This window comes from Rhamphochromis sp. 'chilingali' (genome assembly GCF_963969265.1).
Source record: "Rhamphochromis sp. 'chilingali' genome assembly, chromosome: 11".
NCBI lineage: Eukaryota > Metazoa > Chordata > Actinopteri > Cichliformes > Cichlidae > Rhamphochromis > Rhamphochromis sp. 'chilingali'.
In genome coordinates, this window is record NC_137938.1 from 6,147,469 (window position 1) to 6,169,872 (window position 22,404).

The window sequence follows — 22,404 nt, forward strand, 5'->3', positions numbered from 1 at the left end:
GTCGACGACTGATTTAATAGTCGACGTGTCGTTTGAAGCTTTGTAAGATCGCAAAAGACGCAGGAATAATAGCAGGATTTAAGAGTGTAATAACGGACTGAAACAGAAGATGGCAGCACAGCATGTACAAGGATGCCAGCTGCCGTTAAACCCCGAAGAAGAAGAAGCAGCTGTGTCCCAGAATTCATAGCGCGGCCCAGCTTAGTTTCCAACAATGGCGGTAGCTAGTTAGTTTTAATATTACTCTTATTATTCTTTCTGGGTCACAAAATAAACGTTTAACATATTTTCAGGCGAGAATGTAGCTGTGTAAACCTCAAATATCTGCTCAGTTTATCAGGACACCACATATTTTCAAAAGCGCTCCGACGTTTTCGGAGACGTCTGTTACCCACTAGCTCGATAGCTAGCCGGGGGTTAGGTCACTAGCGCCGTGAGAACACCGGACTCCCGGCAAATTGTTTTCAAACCCACCGCCGTCTTTCGCGACTCAGGTTAAATATATATGAGTCACTTAGATAAATTAAAAATGTTATTGTTTGGCTTTTTTTTAGTATTTTATTTGTTCCTGAGTAAATCGGTTTGGCTGAGATTAAAGTTATAGTTTTTACACAGCTGAATAAACGTCAAGCAGACAGCTGATTATCAGAAGTGTGAGATGCTGGAGAATATACTCCGGTGTCCTGTTATATTTTAGATAGCAAGGAGTTTATTAAACTTTACCGAAACAATCTGCAAATTTCATTAAAATTGAATAAACTATCATCTTGTCTTTATTTTTAGTTAGCACCTTAAAAGCTTAAAGCTGTAAGCTAATGATAGTTATATAAGAGCAGATGCTGCTGGTGCAATAAGCTGTAGTTTTACGTCCAGTGGATGATGATCTGATTAGTCGACTAATCGCATAAATAATCGGTGACTAGTCGACTATCAAAATAATCGTTTGTGGCAGCCCTAGTCACTTTGTTGATTTACTGTCAACCAGTGGTAAACAATTCTTTTTCCAGTGACCCACCATAGAAGGACAATTAAATATGTAACCAAGGTTACCATGCTACACAAAATGATGACATCTTTGGCCTCCAAATAGTTAGAAGACAAAAAGGTGACCCAATTAGACCAAAGCCAACTACACTCTTCACACACCACATATTTTACAGTTTAGTTTTAAGAAAACATAGAACATCACAAAAACTCTGCGATCACCTTCACAGACAGGCGGTTTCCAACATGTATAGAGCTGTCAACCTGAAGAGCACACACACCCACTCATCAATCCTTCAGATTCATACACGTGTGCGCTCATCACATCAACATAAATGCTCCTGTCACTTACAGGCAGAGAGAGTAGAAAGAGCACTCCAGATGACTAGAGATCTCATTCTGTCACATACAGACATGCTGCAGCTCCACACTGTAGACCGGTGCATCACCTAAATATGTGGTCTGTATCCTTTTCTTGCTTTTTCCCCCCTCAGTTCAAGTTCAGTGCTTCCTACATACAGGCCAGCCAAGTAAGTGTGAAGACACATTTTAGAATTTTTATTTAAATAATTTAATGCCTTTTATAAAAAAATATATATAAAAAAAAACATAGCAACATAGCAAGAGAAAGAGTAGTGCATTTTGAAGGAATGCTGCAATTTCTGGGTCAGTGTGCAAGTCCCCCTCCAAATCCCGACTACCACCATGTTAAAAAGAAGGAATTCACTGACCAATTCAGCAACACCAAAAAACCTGATAAACCACAGAATCCAAACATATGAGAAACACTCAAGTCACTTTTTGCCATTCACCCGACTTCAAACAGGGTCATTATTTCTAGAAAAACGTTACTTTAAATCACTCCTGTAAGTGAACTTACTTGGAGAATGACAATTGTCTTTAATGTTATTTATGTTTTAACAATATTTACGTGACCTAGTGGCCCACAACTCAAAAAACAAAGAACTTCCCACCAATTGAGCATTGCGTGGCACAGCTTCTGTCTTGCTAGCTTGCGCTGTGCTCAGTGGATCTGCACTCAACAGTGCAGCCTAGGCAGAGTAGTCGAATGCAGATCCACTGAGCGCTCAACACAGACAGCATCGTCAGAAGAAAAGTTGAGAAAATAAATAAAAATTTATATTGTTCGATATATATGCGTACCAAACCGAAAGCACTGTATCGAACGGTTCAATATCGATACATGTATTGTTGCACCCCTAACAAATAAATTTTATTTATTTTTATTTCTATATATTATATATATATATATATATATATATATATATATATATATATATACACATATACACACACACACGCCTTTGGAACAGAGGATCGCAAGTTCGATTCCTGCCTGGGGCGTCTGTATCCAGTAAGGGTCCTAAGGCTAGACCCCCTATGCTAAGCAAGCCTACCGCAGACATGGGCGAGACAGATAAACATGAAGGCATGCCGGCTCGGACGTCGCCCGGATCAACAAGGTCCGCGTCAGGTGTTGAGGAACCAGGGCACCCTGACGAAAAGTGGGCTACTGGAACAAGAAGGCATCGGTGGGCAAGAGACGAAAACAGGGCGTTGTTGGAATGCTACTACGCAAGTAACCCCGGCGGAAGGGGCTACATGAATAGGATGAGGGACCTATGGATTCTTCGATACCCAACATCCACAATGACGGCGAAACAACTAGTAGCTCAGTGTTCCAACATTCGAAAGAAGGGACTGCTCTCACAGCTAGAGATTGACGAGGTATACCAAGGGCTCAGAGAAGAGCTCGAGAGGATGTGGAGGTTGAAGGTAACGGTGGTCCCCGTGGTAATCGGAGCACTAGGTGCGGTGACTCCCAAGCTAGGCGAGTGGCTCCAGCAGGTCCCGGGAACAACATCGGAGATCTCTGTCCAGAAGAGCGCAGTCCTAGGAACAGCTAAGATACTGCGCAGGACCCTAAAGCTCCCAGGCCTCTGGTAGAGGACCCGAGCTTGAAGGATAAACCGCCCGCAGGGGCGTGCTGGGTGTTTTTTATATATAATTTTTTTTCATTATTAGGGGATCCGGGCTATCAACACCTACGCCCTGCCCGTGATCAGGTACCCAGCTGGTATAATAAGTTGGCCAAAGGAGGAGATAGAAGCCACTGACATAAAGACAAGAAAGCTCCTTACCATGCATGGAGGGTTTCACCCCAAGTCCAGCATCCTGAGGCTGTACGCTAAGCGGAAGGAAGGGGGCCGGGGACTGGTGAGTGTCAGCACCACAGTCCAGGATGAGACAACAAACATCCAAGAATACATTGGGAAGATGGCCCCAACTGACCGAGTGCTCAGTGAATACCTCAGGCAGCAGAAACCCAAGAAAGGGGAGGGAGACGAGGAACCATCATGGAAGGACAGGGCCCTGCACGGTATGTACCACCGGCAGATAGAGGAGGTGGCTGATATCCAGAAATCCTACCAGTGGCTGGACAAAGCTGGACTGAAAGAGGCACTAATCATGGCAGCACAAGAACAAGCTCTGAGTACAAGATCCATAGAGGCTGGGGTCTATCACACCAGGAAAGACCCCAGATGCCCCTGAGACAATCCAGCACATAACAGCAGGGTGCAAGATGCTAGCAAGCAGGGCATACATGGAATGCCATAACCAAGTGGCCGGCATAGTATACAGAAACATCTGTGCTGAATATGGCCTGGAAGTTCCGAGGTCAAAATGGGAGATGCCCCAAGGGTGGTGGAGAATGACCGAGCTAAGATCCTGTGGGACTTCCAGATACAGACGGACAAAATGGTGGTGGCTAACCAACCGGACATAGTGGTGGTAGACAAACAGAAGAAGACGGCCGTAGTGATCGATGTAGCGGTTCCGAATGACAGCAATATCAGGAAGAAGGAACACGAGAAGCTGGAGAAATACCAAGGGCTCAGAGAAGAGCTCGAGAGGATGTGGAGGGTGAAGGTAACGGTGGTTCCCGTGGTAATCGGAGCACTAGGTGCGGTGACTCCCAAGCTAGGCGAGTGGCTCCAGCAGATCCCGGGAACAACATCAGAGAGGCTCTGTCCAGAAGAGCGCAGTCCTGGGAACAGCTAAGATACTGCGCAGGACCCTCAAGCTCCCAGGCCTCTGGTAGAGGACCCGAGCTTGAAGGATAAACCGCCCACAGGTTTTTTTTGTTTTTTTTTCTTTTAATACACACACACACACACACACACACACACACACACACACACACACACACACACACACACACACACACACACACAGATGTTTTTTTTTTTCCTTTTGCACTAATAAAGTTGTGGAGTCGCAAAGTATTTTGTCTAGTCTCAATTATATTGTCAGTTATATTGTTATCGCAAATTTTTAAATGTATATCGTGATAAATATTTTTGGTCATATCGCCCTGCTCTAGTCTCTACGCAAATGTTACTCTGCCTCCCAACTCCCCCTCCCCCATCGCTTCACCTGCAGGCAACGACAAGATGGACACGGCCACATGTTTATGTGCAAGTGAATAAAGGCCATTTTCCATCACTCCTTTCCAATAAGCTACTGTCATTGATGACAAACTTCCTAATTTGAAGTGTAAATCTATTGAAACAAGCTGCCAGCTAGTGCTGGGTGATATGATGAAATATATATCGTGTGAATGATAGAAAAATGTGCCATTTGTCTTCTATTGTTTCTAACATAATTTTATAAATTATTACATAAAATATATCATTAACCCTTTAAAACACTCTGTTTTGCCTAACTATTTTTAAATCCCTGTACAACTGGAACCATGTAAGCTAGCGCAATAATTTTCTTTTGCATATGAAACCGGTGGAGGTGTACTTACATCTTATGCCATCAGCTTGTCCTAGGTCACGGTTTCCTTCCACACATAGCTTTGCAAAAATTGCATAAAAAGCACTTGCAACAACAATGCATGCATTCGCTTCTGCTTATCCTTTTCAGGGTCGCGTAGGGCGCTGGAGCCTATCCCAGCTGTCATAGGGCGAGAGGCAGGGTACAGAAACATGCTTTGCCGATCCGATCAGCTGTTCATAACACTTCCTACATTGGAATATAGGTCAGCGCGAACTATCGCATGTCCGCCATTACCTGCCCAAAACTGGATGTGACGTCATTTTCAAGGAAAATGTAATTTTTTACCTTCAGGGCCTTATAAGCCTATGCTGGTGTTTTTAAAACTTATGTTTGACTTTATGCTTTTCTGTACCGTTTCTGGGATGCTTAGAACTCAAATTACACTGTTGGAAATAGTTTATTTTGATGCACATGCTGTTTCTTTGCAGCAAGTTGGGAAAAGAAAAACTATAGCCAGCCAAAGATACACCAGTCTTTCACACAAGGCCCTTAAGAGAAAACGTCCCAGCGCCATAAACAAACCACAGGAGCCATCTCGCGTTACATTTGTAAAGTTGAGAAGGACAGCTTTCATTACCTCGTCAAAGTCCTTGATCCGAGGTACAGAAGCACTTCAGTAAAGTCAAGTTGCCTCGTTTATATGACGCATGCCAGGCCAAAGTATTGAAGGATGTTTGCAGTGTCGTGCATTATGCCTTGACGACTGACCTATGGACGAGCAGAGATACGCACCCCTACATGAGCGTAACCATCCATTTCATTAACAAAGATTGCACCCTCTGCGCTTGCTGTTTACAGACTGTGTACTTTCCAGATGACCACAGGTCAGGTGGTATATCGTTTTTTTTTTTGTTTTTTTTTTTAATGTGTGTGTGTGTGTGTGTGTGTGTGTGTGTGTGTGTGTGTGTGTGTATATATATATATATATCGCTACCGTGATATAAAATAATTCATATCGTGATAAATATTTTTTCCATATCGCCCAGCACTACTGCCAGCAGCAGCATTATAGTGCAATAACCAAATGTAAGCACAAAACTAGCCCAGATAGTTTTCCCTCTAAATCTTAAGTGAAAGTATAATATAACTGCTTAACATTTTAGTTTAACAATAATTAAAGTAAGAAACCTATAGCTCTTTAGGAGCTGCACAACACTGTTACATAATAAAAATAACAAATGTTTTCTACCTAGGATGGTGTATCTTGGGTGCAAGGTTTTTAAACCAGCTTCTCAACCACCATGTAAATGCATCAATAATTTCCATTAGAGTGCACTGCGCAAGTGCTCCAGCAACACTTGGTGGAGTAATTTGTTTTTTTTCTTGGGTCAAACATCATCAGCTAGTAGCATCTCTTCCTTTGTAGCCGGGGCAGTATGTTTTTACCTCCAGTGGAAAAGCAAATGTGTTGTTTCCTGCTTCACCGGGAACTGGTTCCTTGAATCTTTTCCTAAGTACTTTGTTACTGGTTGTTAAAGTAACTCGCTTTCTAGGCAGTAAATTGTCAAGCTGGGACAGAGCTCTTGCCACTGTCTTAGACATGCCTTGACAGGGCTTGTCTCAATATTGCACACTAGGGAATGTAAACACATACCAGTGCTACAGCAAGGATATAGGAACATGCTTATATATCCCGAAAAAAACCTTACACATACATCCCTAATTGCAGCATCTTCCTTGCCTTTACAACATGTCTTCCATTCCAATCTTCAGCCACTTTAAATCCTTCTAACACATTGACAGTGCCTCTACAGGTACTTAACCTTTAGCAAGAACTTCCAGCTACAACCAGTTTGGTTGTGGAATCCATCACAATCCACTACTCTGTTGGTTACTGGAGAAAGAAGAAAAAAGTCATAGTGCAATCTCCTCCTTCTCTCTGTATTACAGTCATGATGCTTTAATTAATGGTTGTGAGATTGTGTCTCTTGGCATCTCTTCCTCTCATTCAGCCGTTTTACTCTGATGAACCACCAAGCAGCTTGAAATGACAGCAGCCAGAGAACTAGTAGGAGGAACTGAACCACATCAAGGCTGAGATATACTGTAATAACTGGTTTAATAATAATAATAATAATAATAATAATAATAATAATAATAATGGATACTTTATTGATCCCCATGGGGAAATTACTTGTTTTTTCTCTGCATTTGACCCATTCACTCAGTGAAGCAGTGGGCAGCCCACTAAGCAGGCGCCCGGGGAGCAGTGTGTAGGGACGGTACCTTGCTCAGGGGTACCTCAGGGTAGCCGTTAAGTGGATTCGAACTGCCGACCTTCCGATCATGGGGCGACCACTTTACCTACTGAGCTATCCCTGCCCCTGTTTAAAGGTTTTCTTAATAATAACAGTCAAATGATTAAGTCCTTGACTTCACAATAATGACAATGTTGACAAAACTGTCAAGAACAATAAGCTAAATTACTATGCAGACTTATGCATCATGTGCATATTTTCGGGCTGAAAGTGCAAAGCAGCATCTCAGTGTTACAAGGGTTAAATGTGACTGCGCTGGAAGAGGAAAACAAATAAGTCTTAACTCATGTCCTTGATTCTAGCTAAGTTAAATACAGTGATGTGTCAATTAGTTGCTTTTTTATGCCTTTTGTGATTTTCTCTTAATTTCAGAAATCTGTGGTGTACAAGGTCAAAAGCACTAAACCTGTATGTAAAACCTTCCTTATAACTCACAGCTGGCCCATTACGTTAATTTTAAGCTGACATATTTTTATTCTACCTATTAAGAGTAGTTGGCTTGATTCTGAACCATGATCTGAATTATCATTACATATCATTTATTTAATCTTGGTGTCTTTTATTTATTTAATCTTCATTCTGGCTTCAGCCATTTCAGCCCCTCTCCTCTTAAGGTAACATTTCTCTGATTGGCTGCTCCTTATAAACACAGAGTGTAAAGAGCAGATGGTTACGGCTGCACACAGTGAGGTGTGTGCTTGAGATGGCCATACTTTGGATATCATATAGATCCAAGAGGAGAAAAAAAATGTTTCAAATTGAACCTTTAAGTTGATATCAGATTATCTTTACAGAGTCCACAATGTTACTGAGGTTGTTAAGTGGCTTGGTGCCATTGTACTCTTAGTTAAAAACATGAAAAGGATAAACAACTGAGACTCTGACAACCTGAAACAGCTTAATGCTTTACCAAGTAGTCACACATGTGCGACTAGTAGAGCAGGGCGATATGACCAAAAATATTTATCATGATATACATTTTAAAATTTGCGATAACGATATATCTGACAATATAATTGACACTAGACAAAATACTTTACAACTCCACAACTTTGTTAGTGCAAAAAAAAAAAAAAAAATCAATGTATTTTCACTTAAACAAGCAGCTGTTTTTTTTTTTATGTGCATTAAAGTTATATACAAATTTAATAATGCAAATGCAAATTCCTTGCTGACAGTTTAACCAAAAGGCATTTCCAGTGGAAATTGGCCGATATATCCTCAGTAGAGCAGGGCGATATGGCCAAAAATATTTATCACGATATATATTTGAAAATTTGCGATAACGATATAACCGACGATATAATTGATGCGAGACAAAATACAACTCCACAACATTACTAGCGCAAAAAGACAACCTTCCATTTATTTTCACTAAAACAAGAAGCTGGTTTTTATGTACATTAAAGCTTTATAAAAATGTAACAGTGCAAATGCAAATTCCTTGCTGAAAGTTTAACCAAAAGGCATTTCCAGTAGAAATGGGCTGACATATCCTGAGCATAACCATGTATAATATCCACTGAAGTTAAAAAGAGGTGCTTTGCAACATTAAACTGCAGTGTGCAGTACGCATTTTTCGGACCATAAGGTGCACGGGATTATAAGGCACATTAAGCGAAACAAAGCAGTCAGATAAATCAAACTTTATTAAACTCATTCTTCTTGCTTCCTCCACTTCTGTACCATTGATTCATTAATGTTGAATTCTCTGGCAGCTGCTCTATTCCCATGTTGTTGCAGTATATTAATGACTAACCTGGTATTGTGGATGGATTATCTCAGTTGTTCTCCTGACTGAAGTTTGGTCCGTTTACAGCATCCTGCCATGCGATTGCATTTGTCTCTAACCATGAAGAACCTTCACGTTAACTTTTATAAGTGGAAAAGTGTTAGTGTTCGTCCTCCAGCTTCACTGTTTATGTTATGCTAACATAGCTGTGTCGCTAGCGATCACGTAGCACATCATTATATACCAGCTAGCCCAACTTCAGTAACCCTACAAACGTCACTGCTGTTTAGTTTCCTGTCTTCATTTATGTTGGAAGTGATAGCAGAGCTGTACGTTTGATTTTTTTCAGAAATCTCTCAGTCAGAACATGCAATATCATGCTTAGGTAACTAGCGAAACTAGCGAGCTAACTTCCGCTAGCTTCCTGCTAACTTCTAACTCCGTTAAATGTAATAACTTTTGTTTTCATGGATGCCTGGAAGTTAAACTTTATAGTTACACCTGGTAAAGCAGCAATGCTGATCGTTTTATTAAAGATGAAAGAATTTAGACAGTTTTTAACTCTAAGTGATGCTGCAGTGTTGTTTGACCTGAAGCATACGGAGTTTAGGACCCAGATTACTCCCAGATTTAAGAGCATCTTAGTCCGACAAATACGACAATAACGACGGCCGCTTGCATGTTCTGCAAAAAAATGTGCTTTGTCGTGTATCTGACAGACAAACACCAAACCAGTTCCACATCACTGAAGTTGCACCATTTTTACAAACCAATTCTGGTTCATCTGTTTCACTCAACAATCGGCCATGTGCGTATGAAAACAAAGGCACTGCGCATGCGCGTTTTACTCCCATTCTATCGCGATATTTCATTTTCCTATCGTTGCCTAACATTATACCGGTATTACCGTGAACGGTATAATATGGCCCAGCCCTAATCCTCAGCATAACCATGTATAATATTCACAAAACTTAAAGAGAGGTTATACACACACAATACCGTAATATTATGTTGAAGCACAGTACGCATCACTCCGCGAGGCTCCTGCCTACGATAGCCGCAATGCTCCGACAATCCATCAGGCGGTGCAGTTTGTAGCTTAGCAAAGTCGTACTAAAACATTTGACAGATTTTCGAGCGCCATGTACCACATAAAATCGTTTCAAGGTCAGTAAACGCAACCAGAATTCATACATAAGGCACACGGAATTATAAGGGGCACTGTCGATTTTCAGATTTTAAGTGTGCCGTATTTTTCAAAAACCACGGTAATAACAACGAAAGCTAAACCAGTTCCACAGCAATGAAGTTGCAACATTTTTACAAACCAATTCTGGTTCATTCGTTTCATTCAACGATCCACTTTCGCCCTTCTCATCCTCTGTCGCCGCCATGCATTTGCCGCCATGTGCGTATGAAAACAAAGGCACTGTGCATGCGCGTTTTACCCATATTCTATCGCGATATTTCATTTTCTTATCGTTGCCCAACATTATACCGGTATTACTGTGAACGGTATGATATGGCCCAGCCCTAGCAACCAGTTGTCTAGACTAGGGCTGCCACGATTAGTCGACTAGTCACGATTACATCGACTATCAAAACCGTCGATGACTAATTTAATAGTCGACGCATCGTTTGAAGCTTTGTAAGATCCCAAAAGACGCAGGAATAAGTACTAGGATTTAAGAGTGTAATAACGGACTGAAACAGAAGATGGCAGCACTGCATGTACAAGGATGCCAAACCCCGAAGAAGAAGACTGTGTCCCAGAATTCATAGCGCAGCCCTGCTCAGTTTCCAGCAATGGCAGCAGCTAGTTAGTTTTAATGTTACTCTTATTATTCTTTCTGGGTCACAAAATAAACGTCTAACATATTTTCAGGCAGGAATGTAGCTGTGTAAACTTCAAATATCTGCTCAGTTTATCAAGACACCACATATTTTCAAAAGCGCTCGGACGTTGTCGGAGACGTCTGTTACCCACTAGCTCGATAGCTAGCCGAGGTTCAAGGCTCACTAGACCCGGTGAGAACACCGGACTCCTGGCAAATCGTTTTCAAACCCACCGCCGTCTTTCGCTACTCAGGTTAAACATGATATATAAGTCACTTAGATAACTTAAAAATGTTATTGTTTGGCTTTTTTTCAGTATTTTATTTGTTTCTGAGTAAATCGGTTTGGCTGAGATTAAAGTTATAGTTTTTACACAGCTGAATAAATGTCAAGCAGACAACTGATTACCAGAAGTGTGAGATGCTCGAGAATATACTCCGGTGTCCCGTTATATTTTAGATAGAAAGGTTTTTATTAAACTTCACCGAAACAATCTAAACTATCATTTTGTCTTTATTTTTACTTAGCACATACCTTAAACACTTAAAGCTGTAAGCTAATGATAGTTATATAAGACCAGATGCATGCTGGTGCAATAAGCTGTACGTTTTACGTTCATGATCTGATTAGTCGACTAATCGCAAAAATAATCAGTGACTAGTCGACTATCAAAATAATCGTTTGTGGCAGCCCTAGTCTAGACATCTAATGCAAAAAAATTTCTAGATGAAAAAGTGTAACAATTCATTAATATATTCAGAACTGCAGAAACCATTCCAGTAATTCTGCATAGGAGAAAATACTTTTGGTCCCCTTTATATAATTCCAGAAATGTACAGCCTTGAAGCAAAACCAAAATTCAAGCTAACTAGCTTGCATGAAAGTTAACCCACAAACGTGTTAGTCTACATATCAGCTAGTCAATTAGCATGCCAAGCAGCCAGTAGGCTACACAGTGGACTGCAATGATTTGGAATGATAGGCCTCATTGCACACAACAGCACCCACCTCCATTTTGTCATGGATGACTGAAAGGCATAATTACACTTAATCACCCCTTTCGATGCCTGCTCTCTGCTCTTTTTAGAATAGAATAGAATTCAACTTTATTGTCATTGCACATGTCACAAGTACAAGGCAACGAAATGCAGTTTGCATCCATCCAGAAGTGCTTTAGCCATGATATAGATATATTACAAAATATATATAAGCAATAATAAAGGCAGGAGGGTGAAGAGTCCATTTTAAAGTGGAATCCTGCAGTGATAATGGTTAATCTAAGAGGTATATCTATGGTTAGATCTAAGGCTAACATAATTTCCTTTCTTTATCTCCTCCGATCCATCTTCTTAAAAAAAATAGCCACATCTAACTCCTTATTTAGTTTGTTCTTAAGAACAACTAAGAACAACAGTAGATTGGGTGTCAGCTGGCAGTGGAAAGATATACTGACAACAAATGTGAACACAGCTGACTGTTTCACTAGCTCACCAAGTGCTGGCCAGATGCAATACACTCTTGCCGCTCTATCTAGGATGTGAACTTTTGGATAAGTCAGCCAAACAGTCACTGTCCCTCTCAGTGTGTGTATTAATAGCAGACCTGTTGAATCGAAAGCAGAGCAGACATCTGCCAGCTCTGCCTGCTGCAGGACTCCCACCCACCTCCTGTTCTCCAGGAGGTGGGTGGGAGAGGAGGAGCTAACAGAGGTACAGAGGATGGCCCAAGTAAGAAGAAAATGGCAACATCTCAAAGCGAAGCAGAAAACAGAGCCTGGTCTGGTTTGTGGTGCTCATCTCTGCCTCTGGCTGATAAATCACTGACTATGCTGTAAAGTAGAGCAGGGCGATATGGCCAAAAGTATTTATCACGATATAATTTGAAAATTTGTGATAACGATATAACTGATGATATAATTGACACGACACAAAATACAACTCGACAACTTTACTAGAGCAAAAAAAAAAACATTCATGTATTTTCACTTAAACAAGCAGCTGTTTTTATGTGCATTAAAGCTATATAAAAATTTAACAGTGGAAATGGAAATTCCTTGCTAAAAGTTTAACAAAAGGCATTTCCAGCAGAAATGGGCTGACATATCCTGAGCATAACCATGTATAATATCCACTGAAGTTAAAAAAAAAAAGGGGCTTTGCAACATGAAACCACAGTGTGACAAATAGAAAAGTCAAATATTTATTTTTTAAACCATAAGGTGCACGGGATTATAAGACACATTAAGCGAAACAAAGCAGTCAGATAAATAAAACTTTATTCAACTCATATTTCTTGCTTCTTCCACTTCTGTACCATTGATTCATTAATGCTGTATTCTATCACAGCTGCTCTATTCCCATGTTGTTGCAGTATATTAATGACTAACCTGGTATTGTGGATGGATTGTCTCAGTTGTTCTCCTGACTGAAGTTTGGTCCGTTTACAGCATCCTGCCATGCGATTGCATTTGTCTCTAACTATCAGGAACCCTCACGCTAACTTTTAATGAGTGGCAAAGTGTTAGCGTTGATTCCTCCAGATTCACTGTTTATGTTATAGCTGTGTCGCTAGCGATCACGTAGCACATCATTATAAACCAGCTAGCCCAACTTCAGTAACCTTACAAACGTCAGTGCTGTTTAGTTTCCTGTCTTCATTTATGTTGGAAGTGATAGCAGAGCTGTACGTTTGAATTTTTCCAGAAATTTCAGAACATGCTATATAATGCTCAGGAAACTAGCGAGCTAACTTCCGCCATCTTCCTGCTAGCTTCTAACTCCGTTAAGTGTAATAAATTCTGTTTTCATGGATGCCTGGATGTTAAACTTCATAGTTACACCTGGTAAAGCAGCAATGCTGATCGTTTTATTAAAGATGAAAGAATTTAGACAGTTTCTTTTAACTCTCAGTTATGCTGCAGTGTTTGTTTGACTTTGGGACCTGAAGCATACGGAGTTTAGGACCCAGATTACTCCCAGATTTACAAGCGCCTTAGTCCCACAAATACGGCAATAACGACGGCCCGCTTGCATGTTCTACAAAAAACTGTGCTGTGTATCTGACGGACAAACACCAAACCAGTTCCATATCACTGAAGTGGCACCATTTTCACAAACTAATTCTGGTTCATCCGCTTCACTCAACGAAACGCTTTCTCCCTTCTCATTCTCCATTGCCGCCATGCTTTTTTGGCCATGTGCGTATGAAAACAAAGGCACTGCGCATGCGCGTTTTACCCATCTTCTATCGCGATATTTCATTTTCTTATCGTTGCCTAACGTTGTACCGGTATTACCGTGAACGGTATAATATGGCCCAGCCCTACTGTAAAGCAGAGATTTCAAACACAGAACCCCTGAGCCAGAAAAGGCCTGCCAAAGGATCCAACCTACTGGGGGAGGGGGTATATTTTCTTGAGTTTTCACTTCTGTCATTACTTTTATTTGAGCCTGAGGTCTAAACTATAGCCTTCATACAAACAAAGACATTGCCTGCTCCACTATATCAAAGTAAGCAACACATAAGGCAAACAGAAAATGAGTTTTTTTTCCCTGTTAGTACATCCAGTGAAAAACATAAAGGGTACTGTTTTTTTTCACTATAGAGCAACTATTAAATTCTCTCAAAAAGGCTATAGCCTTTTTTTTTTTAAACACAAGCAGCTATCCATCCATCTGGCTTTGTGTGTACAATTCATTATTTCACTTATACAAAGTAGTGGCAGCTGCACAGGTCTCACTGCAAGAGACAAGTTAACCTCTCATACACTGCTCAGTGCTTTTGAACATGTCATTCTGCAGCCTCTACAATAAAAAGGCCGAAACAAAAGAAAGCGCAGAGTAGTTAGGGCCCTGTCAGGCAGAAATAAAGTGTCAATCCCACCCTCTCAGGCATATCGCAATTTTCAACTCAAGTCCTAAAAACTAATGGCACTTAGAGTGACAAGTCCCTACTTTGCATTCAGCGCCTAAAAAGCACACAGGCCTTGAAGAAAGTAAGCCAATGACTTGTTGCAATTCTATAACTTTCAACTTAGCTTTAGCAAAAATATGCAGTGGAACCTTTGACTCAGAGTGTCCTCGTGTCTTGAGACTTTATGCAATGCACAGCCTCTGCCACCTGTCACCCCATCCATTTACATGAGTCTCTCTTGGAAGCCTAGATAGCTTTGACTAATCCCCACCATAACTGACTGACAGCTGACCATTTGCTCACACAGACACTATTGCTAAGTAGGCCTGCATCCCCCTTGGATTTATAAATCACTCTTTTACACACACTTACAGAATGTGTGTGTGAATGGGTGGATGACTGGATATGTAAAGCGCTTTGGGGTCCTTAGGGACTAGTAAAGCGCTATATAAATACAGGCCATTTACCATTTACACTTACAGGTCAGGTTTCCCTGACTTCTACTGCAATAGCATGCTTTTGAGGGTGCAAGAGGCTAAAGAAAGCAGGACTAAAGAGACACCTTAAAATGCACAAGTTCTCATACAACCAAAAAATCCAATGATACTGTCAATATCACGTTGCGGTGGCTACGAAGTACTACCAACTTCCACATATCACAAACTGGCATTTTAGTTGGCATTTCAATGGGGCAGATGATACATTTCTGTCTTAATCTTATTTTTGTAATAAGGAGGACAGCCTTGGATTAAGAGACTAGATATCACATGTAAAGATATTGCATATCAACGGACAAAGTACAAATGTAATGGTGTTGTTAAACCAAATGCAATAAAGTCTTCAGACAGTGTGATTACATTCAAGGAAGAGACCATAACTGATGCAAGTTCAAGTTCAAAACCCTACAAACTGACAGCAGAAAATGAGCATTTTGCTGTGTGTGCCAGAGTCGCTTTATACAACTTTACTTCTACACACTACAGAAAAATTAGCAGCTCTGCAGACAGTGAGTGAAATCAGTCACAATATGACTTTGTGGTAAGTGCTACGTAATCCGTCATGGATACAACTGATTGGTGAAATTGAGTAATTATAATTACAAGTTGTAATTCTTTTGTGTTTTATCTAAAAATACCACCCCGGCCTTCTACAGACAATTATGTCATTAAAACCTTCTGAAAAAAGGAATATGTCAATAACAGCCCAACCCAACCCGCTGTATCTACAGCGACCATCACAAATGTTGTTTTCTTCCAAAATTCATGACAAATGGATACAAATTTCATAGCATCTTTGGAAACATTCTTAAGATGGCTACATGCTGTGCCATTTTAGCAATCTCATAAATTTGCTGCATGCTACACTGTTTACTGCCCCAAAATAAACAATGCAGACCTTCACATTTGAAGCATGTATGCATGAGTAGGACATCTGCATACAATTACAGAAGATGCATTTGACCTTGACCTTCACTGTTAGGGTCCACGGTCAAAATTGACCTTGAAAAAACATTTAAAGAAACCATATCGAGTAATTTATGGAAAGGGCATGGAGACAGCTGTACAATACACTTTTTATGTTTTTAGTACGACGCATTGCGACGTGACAATGATGTCACAACAGGCTGAGGCCACCACATTGTAATAAACGCAGGCTGACATCTACATGTTGTAATGAAAACAAATCATCAGTTTTGGTATTGGTACTACTTTGGTGCCTAACTTGACCTCTGGGGGTCGTTGGGCACTCTTGGCATCAGCTATCAGATTTTTTTTTTTTTTTTTTTTTTTTTAAATAAACACTAAAAGTGCATCGCTATTAAAAAACAAACAAACAAACAAACAAAAAAAAACAATACTGTGTGTTGGTACTTATACAAACATAAAGCATCACTATGACATATCTTTTACTAATACAGTGATTCTGCCCAGCTGTGCACCTCTGAGGAGCCTGTTTGGCCACACAAAATTCCCACAAACCTTCCTTCAGTCAGGCTGATACACTAATGCCTCTTTTCCACTAGTACCTACTCAGTTTAGCTCAACTTTTAAGGTTTTCTATTAGGTGGCAGTACCTGGTACCAGGTACTTTTTCAGTACCTGCTTGGCTAGTGTTCCAAGCAAGCTGCATCAATACGAATATGTGACATCAACAGACTGCATGCCACCAATTGCCCAGTCAGTGGCATCACTCGATAGTCATCGAGAGCAACATCTTCACAATAATCAAAACTGCCATTTTTAAAACCGGGCAACAAGGGAAATGGCTGCACACAAACCAACACCGTGGTCCCTGAGCCGGACAAAAAGCAGTTGACTGAGCAGCAGTCTATGGCCATTGTTGTGTGGTGTTTGCATTGCAAACAAATGACGTCCCAGATGTTCAGACACGTTGCTATAACAGCCCCATGCACATTGAGGTGGTACTCAATAATGGGAATGGAAAACAACGGAAACCGAGTAGAGTCAAGTGGAGTCGAGTAGGTACTAGAGCAAAAGAGGAATAAGTTGTGAAACACTGACAAGTCCAAGGGACTGTGAAACTATTGTACTACTTTGTGTGTTTTATGTGTGGAATTGGGAAGCATGCTTGTATCCAGCTGGTTACCAAATGATGCAGGCACAGAGTAAATAAACTGCAAAGACAAAATGGAAAGTGAAGAAATGAACAATGTAGATTTTTTTTTTTTTTTTAAATCCAAATCCAGCGACAAGGAAAATCTTCTGTCTGATTTGCAAAATCATCTGCAAATCAGGAGGGGTACACAGCTCCTTCAGTCTCCTATTTAGTGGTTACGTTAAAGAAAAGCATGCTCTGTGCTACAGCAATAAACCAGGCTTTAGTTTCAATAAAGGGGGTTCAAAGACATGAAACAAGCCCAGAGTGGAGATATGACAAATTGACTGAGACTCAAACCAGCACAGAGCAAAAACACAATCATTAATAAAAACCAGAAAACATTTGCTGTATATGATGCCTTTTTCTTCCACTGGCTCAACAATGATGCTAATAAAACAAAAGGAAGGAGGCAGCCAAAGAAGGTTCTGTGTAACCAAGCTCTTTCACACATCTTTAACGATGAGTTAAAAGGACTAGCTTTATAAGGGGGAGTGTGCTTTCACACATTAAGAAAATAACAGTTCTGTCCAGAGGAATTGCAGGAAAGACATTCGTTGTTTGTTTTTTTTCCCCATTTAGTCATTTCCATTTATGATATCTTATATTGATCCTGAGAAAAAAGATGTGAAGATCCTTTTTCTCAGTGGAAAATGGTGAACATAATGAGAAAACATGGTCCTGGGCCCAGTGGTGGGAACAAGCTGAATGAGTTCTAGTCAAAGCCAGTCAGTCTGTGTCAACACAGGACTGCATAAATAGCTGCATCCTGCTTCTTTCTCATCCTCTCCTGGCCCAGTCCAAACAATAGCATGGATTAACTGTCCTTCCCATCTACTGGCAGTGGGCAACAGTAACCAGGACTGCAATTAAGAGCCCCTCTGGCTGCTCTCTGTAGACACAGTCCTGAAGCTTTAGCGATGGAACCAAATCCAGCAAAACAGCTCTACTGTGCACACGTGCACACACAGTAGCCAGTAAATATGTTGATAAGGTTCATTAATGGCTGCTTGTAGCCAGGAAGGCTTTCATAGGTTAAGGGCTTTTCATCAGCTAAAGAGTGCCAAGAGCACAAAATGCTGAACCCTCTTAGTACAAAGTTTAACCCCGCCATCAGTTGGACCATAACAGTAAGAAACAATACTCTGTAATGAAACAACCAAGTGGTAGTGACTGAAATACACTGCCTGGACTGAGACTATATACAGACCATCATTTTTAATCTGTGGAATTATACATAACAAACACAATCTAATATGATTTTGGTTCTGTGCAAGGAGATGAGCAGGACTCTGCTCTCTTAGGGACACCCACTAGAATACTAAGTAAACCTTTCAGAAGCCTTGCCTGCACATGTGCAAATAATAAGCACTTTCTCCTCATTCCACTATTTTAGAGTGCAACAATCCATGTGGCTAATGGCTCTGACCACAGGATCCAAAGGCCACACTAAAAAAACAAAACAAACACAAACAAAAAAAAGCGACAAAAAAACAACAACAACAAACCACCACAGAATAACCATCAACCCAACAACTGGAGAGAGCTGCTGCTAGAAAACACAGGAACAAGTAGTACCTATGCAATTACTATGTGTGCCAATAAGTATATCTCACACAGCAACCAGCTGGAAGAAAGCACAGACTGGCCCACCATCTAGCTCAACAGTAAGGTGAGCGGCATTGTGGACTAATCTGAATACTACAATTGTAGGGATGCTACTGAAGACTCCATGAAACTGATAAACATTCCAGACTGGTTACTATTGGGGTTGTAACAATTTCTCCCAAACAATGGTTTTGGTTCATACCACAATTTTGGGGGCCCACATTGTTAGTTTATACCTTAATTCATTCTTTAGATGAAGTGCATAACAAGAAAAAAGTAAATTGTCTTCTCTTTACTTTAATGGATAATGCATGTTGGTTGCTTGCCACCAACAGCAGCAAGCGATAACATGAAGCCTGCCATTTAATCAGATATCCCCTGCAGTCATGCAGTCAAACTGTTCACAGAGCAGAGGGTACAACGCTGTCCAGTCATGCGTACAATATCAAAGTCTTAGGATAAATGAGCATGTGTGTGGTTTGTGATTGCATGGGTGTGTACGGCTCAATGAGAAAGTAACCACAGCTTCCTCATTGCCTCAACTGCACCTCTCAAGTTTGTGAGAACTCCATTTGAAAAAGAAAAAGCAAATTAACATCTAGCTGACTGCCCTTGAAGGAACACCTTTGAGAGCCCTTTCTACATGCATAAATAATCATGAGACCGATTTCAGACTCCTTTAGGATTAAGACTGCATGCACACCCACACCGTCTGAAAAACAAGCTTAACAGAGTACATCTCATTATCCAATTCAGGAGATGGACTTAGTCCCATGGTTTTAGTCTCAGCAAAGCCACCTGATATGACAAATATCATAATTATGTCATGGAAGGACACGCAATGTGTCTGTCTGCACTGTCAGTCCTCACAGGAAAATCAATGAGACCGTTAATTCAGTGCAATGGGACACTCACAGACATCAGCTGTAGTTGGGCTGACCTTGTAGCCTACGGCAGCTCTCAAAATGATCCATGCCCAGCAGCACAATGCTGGAACACACACCTTGGTATTTAAAACAAGTTCTGTTACACAGTCCCAGGGCTCATAACTGTTGAGTTAAAGTTATCTTACAACAACAGCGAACACATGCTCAGGCTCCGTATAAAGACTAAGTGCCGATGTGTCACAGCAGGGTGAGACAAAACTGTGTGAAACAGGTGCTAGCCACATTCCCACCCATCACACTGCTGTGTGCTAAAACTGGCTATTAACGTGACTTTGAAAAGACGTTCTGTGCAGTTTGATTCCAAAAGCCTGTTTTCTGACAATGTTTTTAGTTTTGTCTTTTTTTCCCTTTCCTTTTTTGAAAGAGCTAGGGGAGTTAATAAAGTGGACAAGATAGTGAACTAGTGCTCAAGGCAACAGGCCCGGTGCTCTTCAGTGGAAGATAAAATGACTGCTGAAACTTAATGAGTGCATTACACTTTTAAAAATGCGCTGCATCAACATTCACATCCTGTCTAGTACACACCTCTGCAACTCACCAATACAATGTTCTAATTAGCTGTGTGACTCATTTCATTTCTTTACCATCATTCATCAGCCAAACATCTTTTGCATACCTACAGCCGGAGCATCATACTCATCACCCAGTAGTATTTCAGGAGCTGAGTATGCCAAAGATCCACAGCTGGTGGTCAGCTTTTTTCCTGGCTGAAACTTGTTACTGAATCCAAAGTCAGTGAGCTTGACCAGCCCTTGTTTTTCAAAGAACACCACGTTCTCGGGTTTCAAGTCCCTGTGCACCACGTGCAGCCGATGACAGTAGGAGATAGCGTGGACAATTTGGGCAAAATATTTCTTAGCCAACTCTTCGTTCAAGCCCTCCTCATGCTTCATAATGTAGTCAAACATATCTCCTCCATCTCCAAGCTCCAGGATGAGATAAAGCTTCGTCTGCGTATCTATCACTTCATACAGGCGCACAATGTTGGGGTGCTGCACCAGCTTCATGCAGCGGACCTCCTGGAAAAGATGGCCCGTCGCCACTGTGTCTAGCTTAGTCTTGTCAATCACCTTCACCGCCACTTTCTCCCCAGTGAAGACATGGCGTGCCAGCTTGACTACAGCGAAGTGGCCACGGCCCAGGGTCTTGTCCAGGTCGTACAGGCCGGCGATCTTGCCATCGTAGCCACGCTTAAAGCCTGCCATAACTCTGGAAGGTGAGGGGGAAAGGGGAGCCCCCGCTATGGGCAGGAGCGGGTTGGATGAGTCAAGAGGGTCCAGCTTATTTCAGTTCATCAAAGGCTTAATGTTAAACCCATGGTTCCAGCTTCCTAATGCGCAGAAGACACAAACAAGCAAAATGCATTAATTGCCTGTCATGAGAAAAGCTGATGTTAAAAAAAAACAGAGAGAAGCACCTTTTTCCATTGTGGTGACATGTCAGTCTAGCCTAAATGCATCTGCCTGTCTCTTTATACAGCGTTATACAGAATAGGCTTGGCTACATGACAGAATTAATTGAGTTCAGCTAAGCGTACTGAACATATATATGTTAGCACAAAACCCGGTGTGTTTAACCACTCAGCTTTCTGAATGCAGTGAGCTTGGGCTTGTTTTGACAGGGTGGTTGCTAACTGCTGCACCAGCTAATGCATCCCAACTCGTTGCCTCGTACTGATAAAAATTGAACTTTCCTAATATGTATACATACATTAAATGTTTAAAAATACTTGTTACAACAACGGCAGAGTTTAAGCTCGTAACTCAGCTGTGTAACGGGCCCGGAGGTAGCACAACCAACTAACGTTAGCTCCCACCCGGGGGACGAGGGTAGCTCGTTGTTCATTGATTGATCCTATGTTAGCTTACCGGATGACTCACGTTAATCACTTTGAAACAACGGAACGTCACCAGCCCACCCTACAGAATTTTCAACACAAACTCATTTTTCGTTTTGGTCACTCGGGGGAACAGGTGTTTCTTTCAATACCACCCAGCTAGCCTTAGTTAGCATGTAGCATATAGCAAGCTAAAGTTACTACGGTTCACTCAGCTCACCGCTCCAGCTTCTCTCCGCTAACCATAAACCCGCGTGTCCAAGTCTTCACCGGGTACCTTATGCGCTCCGGGGCTGTTTGTTTGTGGCGAATAATCACAAAAGACCAGGACGGTGCAGCCTCTTCAAGAAGACCACGGCACTACACGGTGCCTATGCCCAGCGTTCATTCCATGAAGGAGGCATTGCATCGTTGGCAACAGCTGCCCTAATCGGAATGGTAGTATCCTCCCAGCCGAAGCGGCGGGGCTGTGGCGCTGCCTTCGGGTGCTGAAAGTGTCAAAAATGTCACACCGTCACACTTATCATAGAATTGCTTTAAACATTATACACAAGGTATAAAACGTATTTCCTTTCTTGAATAGATATGGATCACGATTAACTACAAAACCATTAAATTTTTTTTAAATGCAATAACAAGGTAGCATTTTTTTCATGGAACCTACAGTATAGACACTAATTGTTTTTGATCGCTTTTGTTATTATTGCTAATTGACACTAATAAGGTTGTAGTCATTTGGACAGGCATCAGCAAATTGTATATATTCACAATCTAGCAGACTGAATACAGGTTCTTTCGAGGAGTACT

The 22,404-nt window shown here is 41.2% G+C and overlaps 1 protein-coding gene across 2 annotated transcripts in view; it reads right to left on the bottom strand.

Moving 5' to 3' along the window:
* Positions 1-22,052, bottom strand: part of snrka (SNF related kinase a) — a 56,082-nt gene extending 34,030 nt beyond the window's left edge. Inside the window, exons 1-2 of one of the 2 annotated variants that reach the window (XM_080895935.1) lie at positions 21,875-22,052; positions 20,377-21,090 (exon numbers count right to left, since the gene is read on the bottom strand). In XM_080895935.1, coding sequence (XP_080752061.1) covers positions 20,377-20,965 — 589 coding nt within the window. In that variant the 5' untranslated portion in view covers positions 20,966-21,090; positions 21,875-22,052. Of the gene's footprint in view, positions 1-20,376; positions 21,091-21,817 lie in introns of both variants that reach the window. The other variant, XM_080895934.1, reaches the window with a different exon arrangement.
* Positions 22,053-22,404: the final 352 nt, after the last annotated feature.